Source organism: Centroberyx gerrardi, chromosome 19, assembly GCF_048128805.1.
Source record: "Centroberyx gerrardi isolate f3 chromosome 19, fCenGer3.hap1.cur.20231027, whole genome shotgun sequence".
In the NCBI taxonomy this organism is placed as follows: Eukaryota; Metazoa; Chordata; class Actinopteri; order Beryciformes; family Berycidae; genus Centroberyx; species Centroberyx gerrardi.
Window position 1 is genome coordinate 19,811,816 of NC_136015.1, and position 20,462 is coordinate 19,832,277.

The 20,462-nt window shown below is 48.1% G+C and overlaps 1 protein-coding gene across 1 annotated transcript; it reads right to left on the reverse strand.

Annotated features, from left to right (window-relative positions):
- Positions 1-40: 40 nt before the first annotated feature.
- Positions 41-20,283, reverse strand: oscp1a (organic solute carrier partner 1a). The gene is made up of 10 exons (XM_078290428.1): positions 20,248-20,283; positions 5,365-5,519; positions 4,590-4,757; positions 4,307-4,387; positions 4,086-4,189; positions 2,855-2,983; positions 2,650-2,704; positions 1,422-1,567; positions 1,047-1,101; positions 41-538 (listed from the first exon to the last, which is right to left on the reverse strand). Exons 2-10 carry the CDS (start codon positions 5,515-5,517, stop codon positions 416-418), a joined length of 1,014 nt encoding a protein of 337 aa, XP_078146554.1. The 5' UTR covers positions 5,518-5,519; positions 20,248-20,283; the 3' UTR covers positions 41-415.
- Between the last annotated feature and the right edge of the window lie 179 nt (positions 20,284-20,462).

The following is a 20,462-nucleotide window of genomic DNA, read 5'->3' on the forward strand; positions in this document are numbered from 1 at the left end:
TACAGTTTGTATTTGTAATCCATTCATCTGATACCTCTTCAAGTGCCAGTAATTTGAAATATTAAATAAACAAATACAAAATATGGTCAAATATCTTGAGTAAAATTTTAATCATATGAATGTGCAGTGCATAGGTATGACTCAGTTCAACATTACTCTTCACTTGGGTATTTATCTTGCTCTCTATCTTATCTAAATTACCAGAGGTAGTACTGAATATATTAAACAGAAATGAGTTCACAGTGACAGATCATGTGATTTTACCTGAGATATAAGACTTTGGACAAATAGTGCAAACCAAGCTGTATGCAGTTGCGGTTGACCATTTTATAAGCGGTAGTGTATCTGGCTGTCCCACTGAAAATGTCATCACTTTCATCACAAAATGAAGAGATGGAGCAGATAAACAGCAGGATCAGAGGTCGTCCATCATGGCCAGCAGGTCGTCTCCTTTGTTGCTGCTGGGATCTTCTGTCTGCTCTCCCTGATCTGCAAACTCTCCTGCGATTCGAGCCAGTTCAGTGCTGGCCTGCACATCCTGGAACCAAACAAACCCAAAAAATGTGAACTATTCAAACGTTCAAACTGGTCAGTGATGTAGTGGGGAATAAAATGATGGGTAAACTGCGGTCTCCAGTGGTTGTCTGGCTGCCTGTGATGAGGCAACAACCACTAATATAAACAAAAATCAATCACATTTTCAGAAAAGCATGAATTAATGCTTTGACCCTATCCTCGCATACCTTATATCACATTGATACTACTTACAATGACATATAATATGAATTTACATCATTAAGATTTATATCAGCCTGATAAAGTTGGTAAACTATTCCACAAATAAACCTGTGGGTTGAGTTTAGATGGGTTTACCCTCCACTACACCCATGACTGTGGTGTTATAAGTTGCTGCAGGTCCTTGATTAGGTTTAAAGTTGAGTACAGTGACACATCCACATGGTTCTGTTTTTGGTTCTCAGCAATGTACACATCAGCTACTGCGTGCATAACTATAAACTGGTTGGTCTATTACATCCAAGCCATACCTGCATTGCTTGAATATTTATCACTCCAAACTCCTCAGATCCACCTGAAGCTCCCCTGTTAAACAAAATGAATGTCTTACATTTAGGGTTTAGGTTTCATTTATTTGCACTTTGCATCATCACTGAAAACAGAGCAAGAAAAAAAAGAAAGGGCATATAAAACATTTCACCCCAAGAGAAAAATAAGAGAGGAAAAAACAAGATCATAAAGAATTGCAAGGAGGAGACTTGCACAACAACACTAAAATTCACAAACACATAGTCAGGGAAATAAAATGCATCAGAAATAGACCGATACAGGCAGACGTGTACAGTGTATATACTCTCCCGTTTGCTCCATACTAAATGAAGAAAACATTAAGGAGAAGAACTCACGCCTCCTCCTCCTCTTTGTCTGTAGAGAACAGGTTGATCCGAAAGCCAGTTTCAGCACTGGCTGTGTTCTCCACCTTCATGCCGCCCATCAGACGAGCCAGCAGGTTCAGCTCCTCTTTGGCCAGCGGGTTGGGAGTGTCGTCTGTCTGCAGCACAGAGAAGGAGGAGTGTATGTATGACTTATAGAAAGTTATTCATGTGTTTATTTTCTCAAGAACTGATTATTGTAATTCACTCTTTACCTGCCTAAACAGTAAAGCACGCTCATGCCTTCAAGTTATACAAAATGCTGCAGCTAGACTGATGACTGGAGATCACATAACCCCCATTTTAGCCTCTTTGCATTGGCTTCCAGTTAACGAGTCAAGTTAATGAGGTTTTACTCATTACTTTTAAAGCACTACATGGTCTAGCTCCAGCATACATCTGTGAACTTTTATGCCCCTATCTACCTGCACGCAACCTCAGATCTCAGAACAAAGCTTTGCTAACAGTCCCCCGATCTAGACTTAAAACTAAAGGAGACTGTGCTTTTGCTGTCAGGGCCCCAAAACTCTGGAACAGTCTTCCTGTTGAAATTCGTCTTGCAACCTCGCTGATTTCTTTTAAATCGCTATAAATCGCTTATTATTATGTAATGCAGGGAATTCCAATTCTGAGAGAATGCATGGTAAATTCCAATTCAGTTCCTGGAGTTGGGATTGGGATGTGAACGTCAATGAATTGGAATGCTATGAAACAGAATTGAATTCCATGAAATTCCATGAAATTCCACTTCTAAGAGAGAGGGTGTCTTGACTCGCTAAACATTATAAATCAAACATTATGAATCAAATAAATGACAGTTAAACAAATCAAATACATTCAATCATAATGTTGTTCATAATGTTACATGTTATACATCAAATACCACCTGAAATGTCCTTTTAACATTTGATGATATTCATTATTGATAATATATAACACTACGTGTAATCTGTGGTAAGAAAAAAACCCATTGAATTTCACAGAATTTCTTTGAATTAAATTAAACTTCCTGAAATTCCAATTCAATTCCAATTCTGTTTCCTGCAGGTTTTGTCAAATTCCAGTTCCAATTCCTCAGTTGAATTGGAACTGATGAGTTCATTTCATTCATGAATCGACCCGACCCTGATGCAGTGCATCACTTAAAAAGAAATGTGAGATCATTGAGAAGTGCTCATACATGGTTTCATCTGAGCATTACCTTGAAGGTGGGAGTCTTGGATGTGTGTGTCTCTTCTGGGTGGCTCACACTGTACCTTTGAATCCATGAAACACAAAACACAGGAAAACAGCTCATCCACATAGTGACGCCACAAGGAAATAAACAACATTCTGGCTGCCTCTTAAGGCTTGTGATGTGTTAAACGTCCATAGTGGTGGTGATGTTGGTGCAGCACAGTACATACATGTTGGTGCCCAGTCTAGTGACTCTGTGCCCATGCAGTTCAAAACACCCCTCTCTGATGGGGCTTGAGTAACTGCCTCCTGTGGGGAACTCGACCCGCCGCACTTCTCTCCCTCTGCTGTCAAACATCCTGCGGCGAAAGGAAGTAGGTGATGACACTCTGGAGTGTTGAGACACGTCTTACAAGGAGTCAGTGGGAATCCAAAACTTACTGTATGGCCAAATACATACAGGAAACAATGACTACAGCTTGTGGCATGCATGCTTGTTAACGGAGGCTTTGTGGTTGCGTCACAAGTCTCCTAGTAATTATGGAGGTCCATCGGAAAATTGGCTGTGCGCAAATAATGGTTAAATATAGTATAACAACCGGCTAGAAAAAGAGAGGTACCTGCAAAAGATTGTGGTGGTGTGAGTGTGGGTCAACTCAGTAATGTTTTAAGTAAAAGTGAATAGTCTGATAAGGTGGATTTGTTTCCAAAAGGTTGTGACTCAGTAAACTGTCTTGTCTTCAGCCTTACTCCCTACTACAGAAACAAACATGTCAACTTGTTGTGAGCTGTAATTGTAGTTCCCCTTTAGGCCTGTCAGTGTCATTCTGAATGCTGGGATGCTGCAGCGGTGAGATGCATCATTCCCTCAAGTTTAGTCAAAATCAGATCAGTGGTGTCTGAGATCATTTGTGTGACACACGGATGAGCAAACAAATGATGTAGTTTTCCCCCAGGCTGATCGGTGTAATTGCATCATTCCCCTGAGGTTTTGGCAAAATCCAACAAAAACAAATGTTGCTCCTTAGGCCAATTAGTGCTATTTTAAAAAAAAAAAACATTGCATACTGGAGCAATGACATAATTTCCTGAAGTTTTGTCAAAATCCAATCAGTGGCATCTGAGATTTTGTGCGTGACAGACAGACAAACGGACAAACGGACAGATGAACGGACGGATGGAACGGGGACGATCCATAGTCCCTCCCCCAATTTCATTGTGGGGGATGTATCAGATGTATCAGTGGGTATTGATCAGTTCCCTGTCAAAAGCAACACAAAAAAGGGCTGAGGACCTCCAATATGGCCGCCTGCCAGAGGGTGTGTAATATCACCTGAAAGCATTACATTGCCAGATAGCTTTGTCTTAAAGAAGTCACCATGTAAAAGATAGATAAAGACAGATAATGTTCAGCAGATTGGTGATTATGAGAACAAGTTTAATGCCAGATCAGTTGAATACCTAATCAGCCCTGGAACTTCTATCCCATGGGGCACTGGGCCTGAGGTCGAGAGGGCGAAGCGTCCACTGGGATTCTGGACTTTATCCTTGAGGAAAAGCGACACCTAGATGAGAGAGAGCAAAAGAAGCACTGAGTAAAAAAAAAAAAAAAAAAAAAAAATCTAATCGTCATTCTCAATCTCACTCGTATTGACGGCCAAGCAACAGTGAACAGGACTCACGCGAACATGTGTGTCTTGAAAAAATATGAACAGCGTTTGCCTGAGAAGCTGGAATTCACCTTCAGACAAAGATGCATATGCCTATAGGAAGGAGAGCGAGAACAGGTCATACAGGATGTGGTAATGAAATCTGAACGCTGTTAGCTGTCACTCAGCCAGTATGGACGGGCTTGTTTGGTAATGTACCTGCTATGTTGGGGTAAAATCAGAGTTGTATCCAGAAGTGTCACATTTCAGCGGTTGTAAACGAAAAACATACAGGAAATGGAATATGATAATGTACCTCAATGATCTTCCTATGTGTCTCATCCACTTGGTTCACAACCACAGGAGTGTCTTTCACAAACTCCCTGATGGTGTCTATGTGATTGTATGAAATGAGCAGCAAGTCTTTCGGGCGTGGACAGAGGAAGACTTGGTATTTGAAAGCCATGATCATCAGCTCATAAAGCTACATGGAAAAAAACATGAGGGAAAAAAAAGACATGAAATTAATGACAAAATGTACAACAAAATAAAGTGAAAAAACAAAAACAGGCATGTGGCATGGCAAATAACAGACTATTCTAGGTCATGGTCAAGAACTGGATCTTAAAGTCACAATGAAACAGCATTTTGAGAGCATCTTGCTTCCTCAATGTGAAGTATTTCCCGTTGAAACAGGATATTGGGCCGGGACATAAGACAAGGCAGGGCCATTCAAAAGCGTAAATGAATGGGATATCAGTTGGGGAGAGAAAGGCAGTTTTATTTGATGGGAGGGGTGAGATTGTTCAAAAATCTGTAATGGTTTTATTGGTTGGAATTTTTATTTATGCCTCCTGGTACCCGATGATGAAGTCACCACTAAAGATTTTCTGTTTTCCAGGAAGTAAAAATAATAGAGCTTTCAATATAAACAGTACAATCAAACAATTTTTTATCATTTCTTTTGGCATAAATTGTTAAATAGGTGTATGATATGATAGTTTGCATGAGCTAAAAAGGTGAAAAAAAGTCATTTTTCATTTCAGTGTGACTTTAGAGTATAGTATAGTATATTAGAGTATAGTACATACCCTATCCATGCTGGCCGGGTTGAGCCTCATGATGGAGGCGTGTGCTAACCGAGTTAGCACTGTTTTCATTGTCCTATGAGAATACAGCTGCTGGGGCTTGAGGAGCTCATCCATAAAGGCTTTACTAAACATGGTCCCAACGATGTCATTCATAACTATGAATGGGAAAGGGACAGAGACAGAAAAGTGGTTAGTTCTGCCTCATTACTTAACCGCAGAACACAGAATAAGATTGGCTATTCTACATTTTAGGTCTACCATAGAACCATGTTGATGTGAATGCATATCTCTATAGCCTGTTGTCTTCATTAGGCTGTATTCTAGAGACTGTACTATTGCATCTCACATTTGACCTACATCAGGTTACAGAAATTACAGCTATTGGTAGACACTACAGGGGAAGAGGAGCTGACTGGAGCCAACATTATGCTAAAGTTGGGCACATGGATACCTCTTTTTCTGTCATTCTCTGACCATACACCTGCAGGAGAGTCAGGTTTTCCAAGAAAAGAAAGAAAGCGTTTTAATGAGAGTGTAGCCCATATTCTAGATGTCATTGTCTTTGGGGTGGTGTGTATGGGAAATGCTTTACGGCCTTGTTCGGTTTATAATCTGACAGCTGACAGCTACAGCTAGTGAGGGGGAGGGATAATGTGGAGCTACTGTAGCTGCCTGCTGTAACTACCAAGCTTGTCTACTCTCTAGCTATCTCTCTACCTTTCTCTGAATTGTCCTCTGATGTATTGTGAGCTCGAAGGCGTTGGTCCAGTATGTAAAGCATCTCTCCACCGAGATTAATGAAAACCAGGGGGAGAGTTCTCATAGACATCTTGCAAAGCGAAGAAGGGATTAACTGCTATCAGACAGGATAAAAACTGCCGCAGAAGTAGTTGCTGCAAGCAATTTAGCCCCTTGCAGATGAGAAAATGCTCTTGTCATTTCAAAGGCAATATCTGATTGTTCCTGTTGTGAATTGCCATCATCAGTATCATTGGTAACAAAATTGTCCATGTTAATTCTTCTCATCTGATCATGCTTCTGCAGATATCCCTGCTCACTAAGATGCAACAGGTGGTCAGGAAGGGGATTAGCAGTGACCAGATACAAGCTTATTGGCTGAGAAAAGTATGACGTTGCAGCACAGCACAACCAACCAGAGAAGGTGAATGGCTATGTATATCTCACTGAGAAATGTTCAATGTTTGATAAAAAGAAATGAGCCAAAACAAAACCTATATCACAATGGCAGCGCTTTATAAGCTAGTTTACAACAATTCACTACATGATGTAAACATAAGCTGTACACTTGTGGCAGAGTAGATGTAGGCCTAAGAAACACAATGTATTTACAACTATTAAACATTAACTCAACTGAAATTTGCTGCAGTATCAGTGAGTCATTAGCTGAAACTGTCTTGAACTTACCTTGAAACTCATATATTGTAATAGTTTGATTCAGGTAATGGATGAATGCTACAATATATGAAAATAATAGCCTGCTGAATTGACTACTATTTCCATGACTGTCCCTGAAGGCACATTTTACTCACTATCTCAACGTTTACAATATGATATCTTCACCACTTTTACTATGTCCACATTACTCTCTCTCTCTCTCTCTCTCTCTGAATGAAAGATTAGAGGGTAGAAAAGATGCAAATGAATGTCTATCTTCATGCACATGTGATGTTACACTGCAGGGCAGTTCAAGGGAGACAATTGTCCAATTGTCACTGACTGCTCGGCTTACAGGTTCACAGTTAAAGTTTCTCAAGGCGAGTGAGACAATGAGATAAACAAAAAACACCAACACATCCGGGAAAAGGAGATGGACCAATCCTGACTGATTTCACTGGACCACAAATTGGCCAACAAACCAATTATGGGGATCTATCAGTACCTCTGCCTTCTCTCTTTGTAAGTTAAACCAATGATTCATACTGGATTTGTAATCATCTTTTTGCTGTTTTTTCTCACTACATCTCCCCATTCTGCACTGTGCTCTATTGCTTTCCTTAGTGTGGTTTGTTGACATTTTTAGCAAAAAATTGTATGGACATTTAGACAGTTTTCCTGATTTTTTCTTGTTTGTTTAAAGAACTTATTTACTTTTTTACAATGCAATTTCACAATTTACACCAATAATTAAGGATGTGGTAAATTGGCTTGCCAGTCTAAAGAAAATTTGAACAAACAAGCAAATATGACGTCTATCCTTTTCCCCCGCAGAGTTATTGCAATTTCCTGTTCAGGTTCAGGGATTGGTTTTAATGATGACCCAGCCCTAGATGAAAGCTTTTATAACCTGAACTGGATGGAGTCTATACCTGATGACACTCGTATCTCAGCTGTTTCCATTCCTGGAACACACGAAAGCTTAACACTGTATGGAGGACCACTTGTACGATGTCAAGCTTGGACCTTGGACAAGCAACTAAAAGTGGGGCTGCGATATTTTGATGTGCATGCTGGGAACTGGTTTATTTTCCAACAAAGTGTTAATATCTGGGATAGCAGTTTTGTGTTTCGGCAACATACGCAATTTGATGAAGTCCTTAAGATCATTTTGGACTTCTTACAAGTCCATGGTAGTGAGAGTGTGCTTCTGAGAGTGACACTACATGGACTGTACCAGAAAGTAGTTGCAAAACTCATACTGAAATTGATTAAAAACCTCAAGGATAGAGTGTGGACTGAGCTTTCAGTCCCAAACATGCAACAGGCAAGGGGGAAGATTGTATTTGTTCAGAGTGAAACTTTCAATACTGGAACCCTTAACCATGATACATTTTTCCCTGATGATAGCAAGTTTAAGGACATTGAAAACAAGATGAAGAAAGTCAAGAAACATCTTAAGGTGGCTGAGAAGAATTGTGCCCATCATATTGTACTGACTGACACTACAGCAACATCACCTTTCAACAGCCCTAAAAAGGTGGCTCAAGGAGTTAACGAGCAGCTCAGTGACCTTGTGGTGGAACATAAGAAAAGTTCTGTAAACCCAAGTTGCTTAGGTGTATTAACTATGAACTTCCCCAGTCCTGATCTTATTAAGAACATCATTCAAATCAAGCCATGCCTTTGTGGTAATGATGCAGGAAAAGGAGATGTACATGATGGAACGGAGCCTCAAATGACACTTGAGCCACACACTAAGCCTGAACCAGCATCTGAGGCAGCATTGACACCCGAACCTGAAGTAAGTAAGTCACCAGTGTCAGAACAACAGCCAGAACCAACACTTGAGCCACATACCACACCTGGACCACATGATACATCTGAGTCAAAACTGAACCCTGAGCCACATACCACACCTGCACCAGTGCCCGAGACACCAGTGTCAGAACAACAGCCGGAACCAACACTTGAGCCACATACCACACCTGCACCAGTGCCCGAGACACCAGTGTCAGAACAACAGCCGGAACCAACACTTGAGCCACATACCACACCTGCACCAGTGCCCGAGACACCAGTGTCAGAGCAACAGCCAGAACCAACACTTGAGCCACATACCACACCTGGACCACATGATACATCTGAACCAGCATCAGAGTCAAAACTGAACCCTGAGCCACATACCACACCTGGACCACATGATACATCTGAACCAGCATCTGAGTCAAAACTGAACCCTGAGCCACATACCACACCTGCACCAGTGCCCGAGACACCAGTGTCAGAGCAACAGCCGGAACCAACACTTGAGCCACATACCACACCTGGACCACATGATACATCTGAACCAGCATCAGAGTCAAAACTGAACCCTGAGCCACGTACCGCACCTGCACCAGTGCCTGAGTCAAATCCAGCCCTTAATCCATACACCTTGCCTAAACCAGTGCCCAAGCCAGAACCACGGAGCAGAGAGAGTGATTGCCATCACAAGAAAATGTTTAAGTAATAGCAAAAGTAAATTGTTTTATTTATTTACTAGTGAGGGAAAATATGGAAAGTTGTTTTGCCCAAAATTACCTAAATAAATTGTAAAAATAAACATAAAAAACTGATATTTTATCATGTGGTTTATTAACAAGGAAAAAAGCAACATTTTGTCGCAACATCTTCATAACTAAACTTTTAGAAACAATTCAATTTGCTAATTTCATAATAATAGATAACTGTCTTTTTGTTTCATTGTGGTCCAACAATTCTGATCAATCAAACCACATTGACAATTTTACTATTTACTATCTTGCTAGACCAAAGAAAAACTTCACCTCAGTCAATGGCCTTAATGTGTGCCTGTATGACCAACACTCAACTGTAGTTCAACATTTTGTTTTGCCATGCAATCAGGCCTACATATCACCTACATAATATTATCCAAAACATCGTACATTACCACAAGAGCATACATTTTTAATCAGGAGTAAAACCTGAACCCTTAACCCAAAGTTAGTAACATGCTTGACCCACTGAACCGCAAACAACAGGACAAATGTCTAAATATATTTTGCTGTCATTGTGCAGTCATTTATGGAGTAGGTACTTTTACTATGTCCACATTACTCTCTCTCTCTCTGAATGAAAGATTAGAGGGTAGAAAAGATGCAAATGAATGCCTATCTTCATGCACATTGGTGATGTTACACAGCAGGGCAGTTCAAGGGAGACAATTGTCCAATTGTCACTGACTGCGCGGCTTACAGGTTCACAATTAAAGTTTCTCAGGGCGAGTGAAAAATGTTACAAGTGAGACAATGAGATAAACAAAGAGCACCAACACATCCGGGAAAAGGAGATGCACCAATCTGATTTCATTGGACCACAGATTAGCCAACAAACCAATTATGGGGATCCATCAGTACCTCTGCCTTCTCTCTATGTAAGTTAAACCAATGATTCATACTGGATTTGTAATCATCTTTTTGCTGTTTTTTCTCACCACATTTCCCTATTCTACATATAGGAATGTGCACTATTGCGTTCCTTGGTGTGGTTTGTTGACATTTTCAGCAAAAAAATGTATACACATTTAGACAGTTTTCCAGAATTTTTCTTGTTTGTTTAAAGAACTTATTTGATTTTTTACAATGCAATTTCACAATTTACACCAATAATTAAGGATGTGGTAAATTGGCTTGCCAGTCTAAAGAAAACTTGAACAAACAAGTAAATATGACGTCTATCCTTTTCCCCCGCAGAGTTATTGCAATCTCCTGTTCAGGTTCAGGGATTGGTTTTAATGATGACCCAGCCCTAGATGAAAGCTTTTATAACCTGAACTGGATGGAGTCTATACCTGATGACACTCATATCTCAGCTATTTCCATTCCTGGAACGCACGAAAGCTTAACATTGTATGGAGGACCACTTGTACGATGTCAATCTTGGACCTTGGACAAGCAACTAAAAGTGGGGCTGCGATATTTCGATGTACATGCTGGGAACTGGTTTATTTTCCAACAAAGTGTTGATATCCGGGATAGCAGTTTTGTGTTTTGGCAACATACGCAATTTGATGAAGTCCTTAAGATCATTTTGGACTTCTTACAAGTCCATGGTAGTGAGACTGTGCTTCTGAGAGTGACACTACATGGATTTTACAAGAAAACAGTTGCAAAACTGATACTGAAATTGATTAAAAACTTCCAGGGTAGAGTGTGGACTGAGCTTTCAGTCCCAAACATGCAACAGGCAAGGGGGAAGATTGTATTTGTTCAGAGTGAAACTTTCAATACTGGAACCCTTTACCATGATACATTTTTCCCTGATGATAACAAGTTTAAGGATATTAAAAACAAGATGAAGAAAGTCAATAAACATCTTAAGGTGGCTAAGAAAAATTGTGCCCATCATATTGTACTGACTGACACTACAGCAACATCACTTTTAAAGAGCCCTAAAAAGGTGGCTCGAGGAGTTAACGAGCAGCTCAGTGACCTTGTGGTGGAACATAAGAAAAGTTCTGTAAACCCAAGTTGCTTAGGTGTATTAACTATGAACTTCCCCAGTCCTGATCTTATTAAGAACATCATTCAAATCAAGCCATGCCTTTGTGGTAATGATGCAGGAAAAGGAGCTGTACATGATGGAACGGAGCCTCAAATGACACTTGAGCCACCCATTAAGCCTGATTCAGCATTGACACCCAAGCCTGAAGTAGCACCCATGTCAACAACCTTCAAGGAAGGATTAGAGTTGACAGTTCAGCCACACAATCTTCGTGAACCTACAACGGCTGAGCCAGACAATGGCCCAGAGCCAGACTCCGACCAAGCCCCGGAGGAACCGGCTGAGCCAGACAATGGCCCAGAGCCAGACTCCGACCAAGCCCCGGAGGAACCGGCTGAGCCAGACAACGGCCCCGAGCCAGACTCCGACCAAGCCCCGGAGGAACCGGCTGAGCCAGACAACGGCCCCGAGCCAGACTCCGACCAAGCCCCGGAGGAACCGGCTGAGCCAGACAACGGCCCCGAGCCAGACTCCGACCAAGCCCCGGAGGAACCGGCTGAGCCAGACAACGGCCCCGAGCCAGACTCCGACCAAGCCCCGGAGGAACCGGCTGAGCCAGACAACGGCCCCGAGCCAGACTCCGACCAAGCACCGCAGGAACCGGCTGAGCCAGAAAACACCCCCGAGCGAGACTCCGACCTAGCACCAGAGGAACCGGCTGAGCCAGACAACGGCCCCGAGCCAGATTCCGACCAAGCCCCGGAGGAACCGGCTGAGCCAGAAAATGCCTCCGAGCCAGACTCCGACCTAGCCCCGGAGGAACCGGCTGAGCCAGACAACGGCCCCGAACCAGACTCCGACCAAGCCCCGGAGGAACCGGCTGAGACAGACAACGGCCCCGAGCCAGATTCCGACCAAGCCCCGGAGGAACCGGCTGAGCCAGAAAACGCCCCCGAGCCAGACTCCGACGAAGAACCGGCTGAGCCAGAAAACGCCCCCGAGCCAGACTCCGACCAAGCCCAGGAGGAACCGGCTGAGCCAGAAAACGCCACCGAGCCAGACTCCGACCAAGCCCCGGAGGAACCGGCTGAGCCAGACAACGGCCCCGAGCCAGACTCCGACGAAGAACCGGCTGAGCCAGAAAACGCCCCCGAGCCAGACTCCGACCAAGCCCCGGAGGAACCGGTTGAGCCAGACAACGGCCCTGAGCCAGACTCCGACCAAGCGCCGGAGGAACCGTCTGAGCCAGACAACGGCCCCGAACCAGACTCCGACCAAGCCCCGGAGGAACCGGCTGAGACAGACAACGGCCCCGAGCCAGATTCCAACCAAGCCCCGGAGGAACCGGCTGAGCCAGAAAACGCCCCCGAGCCAGACTCCGACGAAGAACCGGCTGAGCCAGAAAACGCCCCCGAGCCAGACTCCGACCAAGCCCAGGAGGAACCGGCTGAGCCAGAAAACGCCCCCGAGCCAGACTCCGACCAAGCCCCGGAGGAACCGGCTGAGCCAGACAACGGCCCCGAGCCAGACTCCGACCAAGCCCCGGAGGCACCGGCTGAGCCAGAAAACGCCCCTGAGCCAGACTCCGACCTAGCCCCGGAGGAACCGGCTGAGCCAGACAACGTCCCCGAGCCAGACTCCGACGAAGAACCGGCTGAGCCAGAAAACGGCCCCGAGCCAGATTCCAACCAAGCCCCGGAGGAACCGGCTGAGCCAGAAAACGTCCCCGAGCCAGACTCCGACGAAGAACCGGCTGAGCCAGAAAACGCCCCCGAGCCAGACTCCGACCAAGCCCCGATGGAACCGGCTGAGCCAGAAAACGCCCCCGAGCCAGACTCCGACCAAGCCCCGGTGGAACCGGCTGAGCCAGAAAACGCCCCCGAGCCAGACTCCGACCAAGCCCCGGAGGAACCGGCTGAGCCAGAAAACGCCCCCGAGCCAGACTCCGACCAAGCCCCGGAGGAACCGGCTGAGCCAGAAAACGCCCCCGAGCCAGACTCCGACCAAGCCCCGGAGGAACCGGCTGAGCCAGACAACGGCCCCGAGCCAGACTCCGACCAAGCACCGGAGGCACCGGCTGAGCCAGAAAACGCCCCTGAGCCAGACTCCGACCAAGCCCCGAAGGAACCGGCTGAGCCAGGCAACGGCCCCGAGCCAGATTCCGACCAAGCCCCGGAGGAACCGGCTGAGCCAGAAAATGCCCCCGAGCCAGACTCTGACCAAGCCCCAGAGGAACCGGCTGAGCCAGAAAACGCCCCCGAGCCAGAAAACGCCCCCGAGCCAGACTCCGACGAAGCACCGGCTGAGCCAGAAAACGCCCCCGAGCCAGACTCCGACCAAGCCCCGGAGGAACCGGCTGAGCCAGAAAACGCCCCCGAGCCAGACTCCGACCAAGCCCCGGAGGAACCGGCTGAGCCAGAAAACGCCCCCGAGCCAGACTCCGACCAAGCCCCGGAGGAACCGGCTGAGCCAGACAACGGCCCCGAGCCAGACTCCGACCAAGCCCCGGAGGAACCGGCTGAGCCAGAAAGCGCCCCCGAGCCAGACTCCGACGAAGAACCGGCTGAGCCAGACAACGGCCCCGAGCAAGACTCCGACCAAGCCCCGGAGGAACCGGCTGAGCCAGAAAACGCCCCCGAGCCAGACTCCGACCAAGCCCCGGAGGAACCGGCTGAGCCAGAAAACGCCCCCGAGCCAGACTCCGACCAAGCCCCGGAGGAACCGGCTGAGCCAGACAACGGCCCCGAGCCAGACTCCGACCAAGCCCCGGAGGAACCGGCTGAGCCAGAAAGCGCCCCCGAGCCAGACTCCGACGAAGAACCGGCTGAGCCAGACAACGGCCCCGAGCAAGACTCCGACCAAGCCCCGGAGGAACCGGCTGAGCCAGAAAACGCCCCCGAGCCAGACTCCGACCAAGCCCCGGAGGAACCGGCTGAGCCAGACAACGGCCCCGAGCAAGACTCCGACCAAGCCCCGGAGGAACCGGCTGAGCCAGAAAACGCCCCCGAGCCAGACTCCGACCAAGCCCCGGAGGAACCGGCTGAGCCAGAAAACGCCCCCGAGCCAGACTCCGACCAAGCCCCGGAGGAACCGTCTGAGCCAGAAAACGGCCCCGAGCCAGACTCCGACCAAGCACCGGAGGAACCGGCTGAGCCAGACAACGGCCCCGAGCCAAACTCCGACCAAGCACCGGCTGAGCCAGACAACGGCCCCGAGCCAGACTCTGACCAAGCACCGGAGGAACCGGCTGAGCCAGACAATGGCCCCGAGCCAGACTCCGACGAAGAACCGGCTGAGCCAGAAAACGCCCCCGAGCCAGACTCCGACGAAGAACCGGCTGAGCCAGAAAACGCCCCCGAGCCAGACTCTGACCAAGCCCCGGAGGAACCGGCTGAGCCAGAAAACGCCCCCGAGCCAGACTCCGACCAAGCCCCGGAGGAACCGGCTGAGCCAGAAAACGCCCCCGAGCCAGACTCCGACCAAGCCCCGGAGGAACCGGCTGAGCCAGAAAACGCCCCCGAGCCAGACTCCGACGAAGCACCGGCTGAGCCAGAAAACGCCCCCGAGCCAGACTCCGACCAAGCCCCGGAGGAACCGGCTGAGCCAGAAAATGCCCCCGAGCCAGACTCCGACCAAGCCCCGGAGGAACCGGCTGAGCCAGACAACGGCCCCGAGCCAGACTCCGACCAAGCCCCGGAGGAACCGGCTGAGCTAGACAACAGCCCTGAGCCAGACTCCGACCAAGCACCGCAGGAACCGGCTGAGCCAGAAAACGCCCCCGAGCCAGACTCCGACCTAGCACCTGAGGCACCGGCTGAGCCAGAAAACGGCCCCGAACCAGATTCCGACCAAGCCCCGGAGGCACCGGCTGAGCCAGACAACGGCCCCGAGCCAGACTCCGACCAAGCACCGGAGGAACCGGCTGAGCCAGACAACGGCCCTGAGCCAGACTCCGACCAAGCACCGCAGGAACCGGCTGAGCCAGAAAACGCCCCCGAGCCAGACTCCGACCTAGCACCTGAGGCACCGGCTGAGCCAGAAAACGGCCCCGAACCAGATTCCGACCAAGCCCCGGAGGCACCGGCTGAGCCAGACAACGGCCCCGAGCCAGACTCCGACCAAGCACCGGAGGAACCGGCTGAGCCAGACAACGGCCCCGAGCCAGACTCCGACCAAGCCCCGGAGGAACCGGCTGAGCCAGAAAACGCCCCCGAGCCAGACTCCGACCAAGCACCGGAGGAACCGGCTGAGCCAGACAACGGCCCCGAGCCAGACTCCGACCAAGCACCGGCTGAGCCAGACAACGCCCCCGAGCCAGACTCCGACCAAGCACCGGCTGAGCCAGACAACGGCCCCGAGCCAGACTCCGACCAAGCCCCGGAGGAACCGGCTGAGCCAGACAACGGCCCCGAGCCAGACTCCGACCAAGCACCGCAGGAACCGGCTGAGCCAGAAAATGCCCCTGAGCCAGACTCCGACCAAGCCCCGGAGGAACCGGCTGAGCAAGACAACGGCCCCGAACCAGATTCCGACCAAGCCCCGGAGGAACCAGCTGAGCCAGAAAACGCCCCCGAGCCAGACTCCGACGAAGAACCGGCTGAGCCAGAAAACGCCCCCGAGCCAGACTCCGACGAAGAACCGGCTGAGCCAGAAAACGCCCCCGAGCCAGACTCCGACCAAGCCCCGGAGGAACCGGCTGAGCCAGAAAACGCCCCCGAGCCAGACTCCGACCAAGCCCCGGAGGAACCGGCTGAGCCAGAAAACGCCCCCGAGCCAGACTCCGACCAAGCACCGCAGGAACCGGCTGAGCCAGAAAACGCCCCCGAGCCAGACTCCGACCTAGCACCTGAGGCACCGGCTGAGCCAGAAAGCGCCCCCGAGCCAGACTCCGACGAAGAACCGGCTGAGCCAGACAACGGCCCCGAGCAAGACTCCGACCAAGCCCCGGAGGAACCGGCTGAGCCAGAAAACGCCCCCGAGCCAGACTCCGACCAAGCCCCGGAGGAACCGGCTGAGCCAGAAAACGCCCCCGAGCCAGACTCCGACCAAGCCCCGGAGGAACCGGCTGAGCCAGAAAACGCCCCCGAGCCAGACTCCGACCAAGCACCGGAGGAACCGGCTGAGCCAGACAATGGCCCCGAGCCAGACTCCGACCAAGCACCGGCTGAGCCAGACAATGGCCCCGAGCCAGACTCCGACCAAGCACCGGCTGAGCCAGACAACGGCCCCGAGCCAGACTCCGACCAAGCACCGGCTGAGCCAGACAACGGCCCCGAGCCAGACTCTGACCAAGCACCGGAGGAACCGGCTGAGCCAGACAACGGCCCCGAGCCAGACTCCGACCAAGCCCCGGAGGCACCGGCTGAGCCAGAAAGCGCCCCTGAGCCAGACTCCGACCAAGCCCCGGAGGAACCGGCTGAGCCAGACAACGGCCCCGAACCAGATTCCGACCAAGCCCCGGAGGAACCGGCTGAGCCAGAAAACGCCCCCGAGCCAGACTCCGACAAAGAACCGGCTGAGCCAGAAAACGCCCCCGAGCCAGACTCCGACCAAGCCCCGGAGGAACCGGCTGAGCCAGAAAACGCCCCCGAGCCAGACTCCGACCAAGCCCCGGAGGAACCGGCTGAGCCAGAAAACGCCCCCGAGCCAGACTCCGACCAAGCCCCGGAGGAACCGGCTGAGCCAGAAAACGCCCCCGAGCCAGACTCCGACCAAGCCCCGGAGGAACCGGCTGAGCCAGAAAACGCCCCCGAGCCAGACTCCGACCAAGCACCGGCTGAGCCAGAAAACGCCCCCGAGCCAGACTCCGACCAAGCCCCGGAGGAACCGGCTGAGCCAGAAAACGCCCCCGAGCCAGACTCAGACCAAGCACCGGAGGAACCGGCTGAGCCAGACAACGGCCCCGAGCCAGACTCCGACCAAGCCCCGGAGGAACCGGCTGAGCCAGACAATGGCCCCGAGCCAGACTCCGACCAAGCCCCGGAGGAACCGGCTGAGCCAGAAAATGCCCCCGAGCCAGACTCCGACCAAGCCCCGGAGGAACCGGCTGAGCCAGACAACGGCCCCGAGCCAGACTCCGACCAAGCACCGGCTGAGCCAGACAACGGCCCCGAGCCAGACTCCGACCAAGCACCGGCTGAGCCAGACAACGGCCCCGAGCCAGACTCTGACCAAGCACCGGAGGAACCGGCTGAGCCAGACAACGGCCCCGAGCCAGACTTCGACCAAGCACCGGCTGAGCCAGACAATGGCCCCGAGCCAGACTCCGACCAAGCACCGGCTGAGCCAGACAACGGCCCCGAGCCAGACTCTGACCAAGCACCGGAGGAACCGGCTGAGCCAGACAACGGCCCCGAGTCAGACTCCGACCAAGCCCCGGAGGAACCGGCTGAGCCTCAAAACACCCCCGGACCAGAGCAAAGTTCACAACCACCAACTGAACCAAACACCACACCTGCACCAGCACATGTACCAGAATCACCAGCATCTGTGCAACCGTCAGAACCAAAACTTGAGCCACATACCACAACTGAAACATCACATGAGCCCCACCCTAATCCAGAACGAGCACGTGAACCTGAGTCACCGATATCTGAGCCAGAACCGATAATCAAACCACACACTACACCTGCACCAGTGCCTGAGTCAAATCCAGCCTTTATTCCACACAACTTGCCTAAACCAGTGCCCAAACCAGAACCACGGAGGAGAAAGAGTGATTGCCATCACAAGAAAATGATTTAGTAATAACACAAAAGTAAATTGTTGTATGTCCTTACTGGTGACGGAAACTATGGAAGTTGTTTTGCCCAAAAATACCTAAATAAATTGCTTAAAAAACATAAACAGAAATTGTATCATGTAGTGTATTAAAGAGTAGCTAAACCCCACCCAAATCTGTGGTGAAGTTTGACACCTAATTGTGAAAAGTATGGTGCTGCACTGGCCATCTGCTATTGGCTGGTCTTTGTGCCAGGTGATGTCACCTTCTATAAAGTACAACAGGTGGTGACATCATCTGGCACAAAGACCAGCCAATAGCAGATGGCCCGTTCAGTACCATACTTTTCACCATTAGGTGTCAGGCTTCACCAAAGATATGGATTTGGGGTTCAGTTAGTCTTTAACAAGGAAGAAGCAACATTTTGCTACAATATCTTCAAGACTAAACTTTTAGAAAAGTTTAATTTGCTCATTTCATAATAATAGATAACTGTCTTTTTGTTTCATTGGTCCAACAATTGTGGTCAATCAAACCACATAGCCAATAATCTGCCACACCAGGTTTACTATCTTGCTAGACCAACGAAAAGCTTCACCTCACTTCACCACCTTCATCACCCCACCATCAGTCAATGGCCTTAATGCGTGCCAATATGACCAACACTCAGCTGTAGGTCAACATTTTGTTTTGCCATGCAATCAGGCCTACATATCACCTACATGATATTATCCAAAACATCTAACAGTACCACAAGAGCATATATCTTTATCAGGAGTAAAACTGGAACCCTTAACCCAAAGTTAGTAACATGCTTGTCCCATTGAACCACACAGGGCGAATGTCTAAATGTATTTGGCAGTCATCGTCATTCGTTTATGGAGTAGGCCTAAGATAACATGCCCATTTTGCTGTGTTTGGAAAATGAAATAGTTTTGAACACAGTAATGAATTGAAAAAGGGGAAACGAACATGTTACTTTGAAATTTGCATTAGTAAATTTGTTTTAATGATTGAATAGGCTTTTACAATCAATCAATCAATCAATCAATCAATCAATCAATCAATCTATCTATCTATCTATCTATCTATCTATCTATCTATCTATCTATCTATCTATCTACCTATCTACCTACAGTATCTATCTCATTTTTCTGTGCTTCATCAATTAGTAAAAGAATAAGGTTTATTTTAAGATGTTTGAAATGTTCTTTCTGCTTTTTCTGTACAATCTACACAATTCAAATGGTATTATCCTGCTTAGTGTGTTTCCATGACTTCTAGGTTCTGCAGTTTGCCAACAGAGGAACATAAGCCAAAACCTCAGTCTATAGTCACATCTTATTCTCACCATAAAAACCTGGGTGTGAAAATATAACAAGTTGCCAGTCTATCTGGAGAACTGAGCGTTGAGTGAAGCTGACACACCTATAAACCAGGCACTGAACCACATACTAATTATATGTTTGTGGTGTCTAAATGCCCCCAGTAAATTCCAGACAGGATTCATCCAATTACTCACTGTCAAAGTCCAGTAAAGTAAATATGCAAAATATTTAGAGGATGAGGCCTAACATTTTGAAGACCATGGCCTTGTCATTCTTGAGTGGGGATTGTAATGCAACAAAGGGTCTTGTCTTGCCCTTTGGAAACACAACTTCAGTAATCCTATAATACATTTTAGTAGGTTACTATATAAATATCACAGCAAAGCTATTGCTTCCTATAGAAATATTAAAAGACTATACCATATCAGATAAAAAATGACATGAAGAACATTAAGGTCACTATAAACTAACTGTTGAGTGCCACAGACACACTGTAAATCCCTATAGGATTATTATAATATTAGCCATGCAGTGATCTTTTGCCAAAGTGAACTCACGAGGGCAGCATACAAGTTGCTGTAACAAATGTAGACAGCAAAGAGCAATGAAATTAATTTAAGAGGAGTTTAGTAGGAGTTTAGTAGAGTATTTGGGCAGTAGAAATGTTATTCTTAAACCGGTTTGTATTGGTAGCCTCGCAAATAAAAATCATTATAGGCTAATATTCTTACAATATTCCTATACAGCCTTGTGTGTGGTGCCCAATAGTTAGTTTAGTGACTTTAACGTTCTATGGTATATTATTATTATTATTTATTTATTTTTTTGGCTACCTATGGTATTACTAGGTCAATATGAGTTTTATACTATAGAGGCTAATTTTAACATGATGTTAGGTGGATGAAATTTGAAGCTTATATAATGCAAAATTACCTTATCGTAGGGGATACTGAGGAGTACCAAAAAAATGTAAACCAAAGAAGCTGATGCCACAGCATTTTCACCTGAATAGATGTTTTTCTCCATTTATTTCACTCCATTTTCCACATTTATGCGTGCGTAGTAGCCGCGTAAATTGCCGTAAATTTGGATAACAGAGAAGGTGACTAGCTATGTCAAGAGAGCGGCTCTTTCCAAATAGGGTTTTA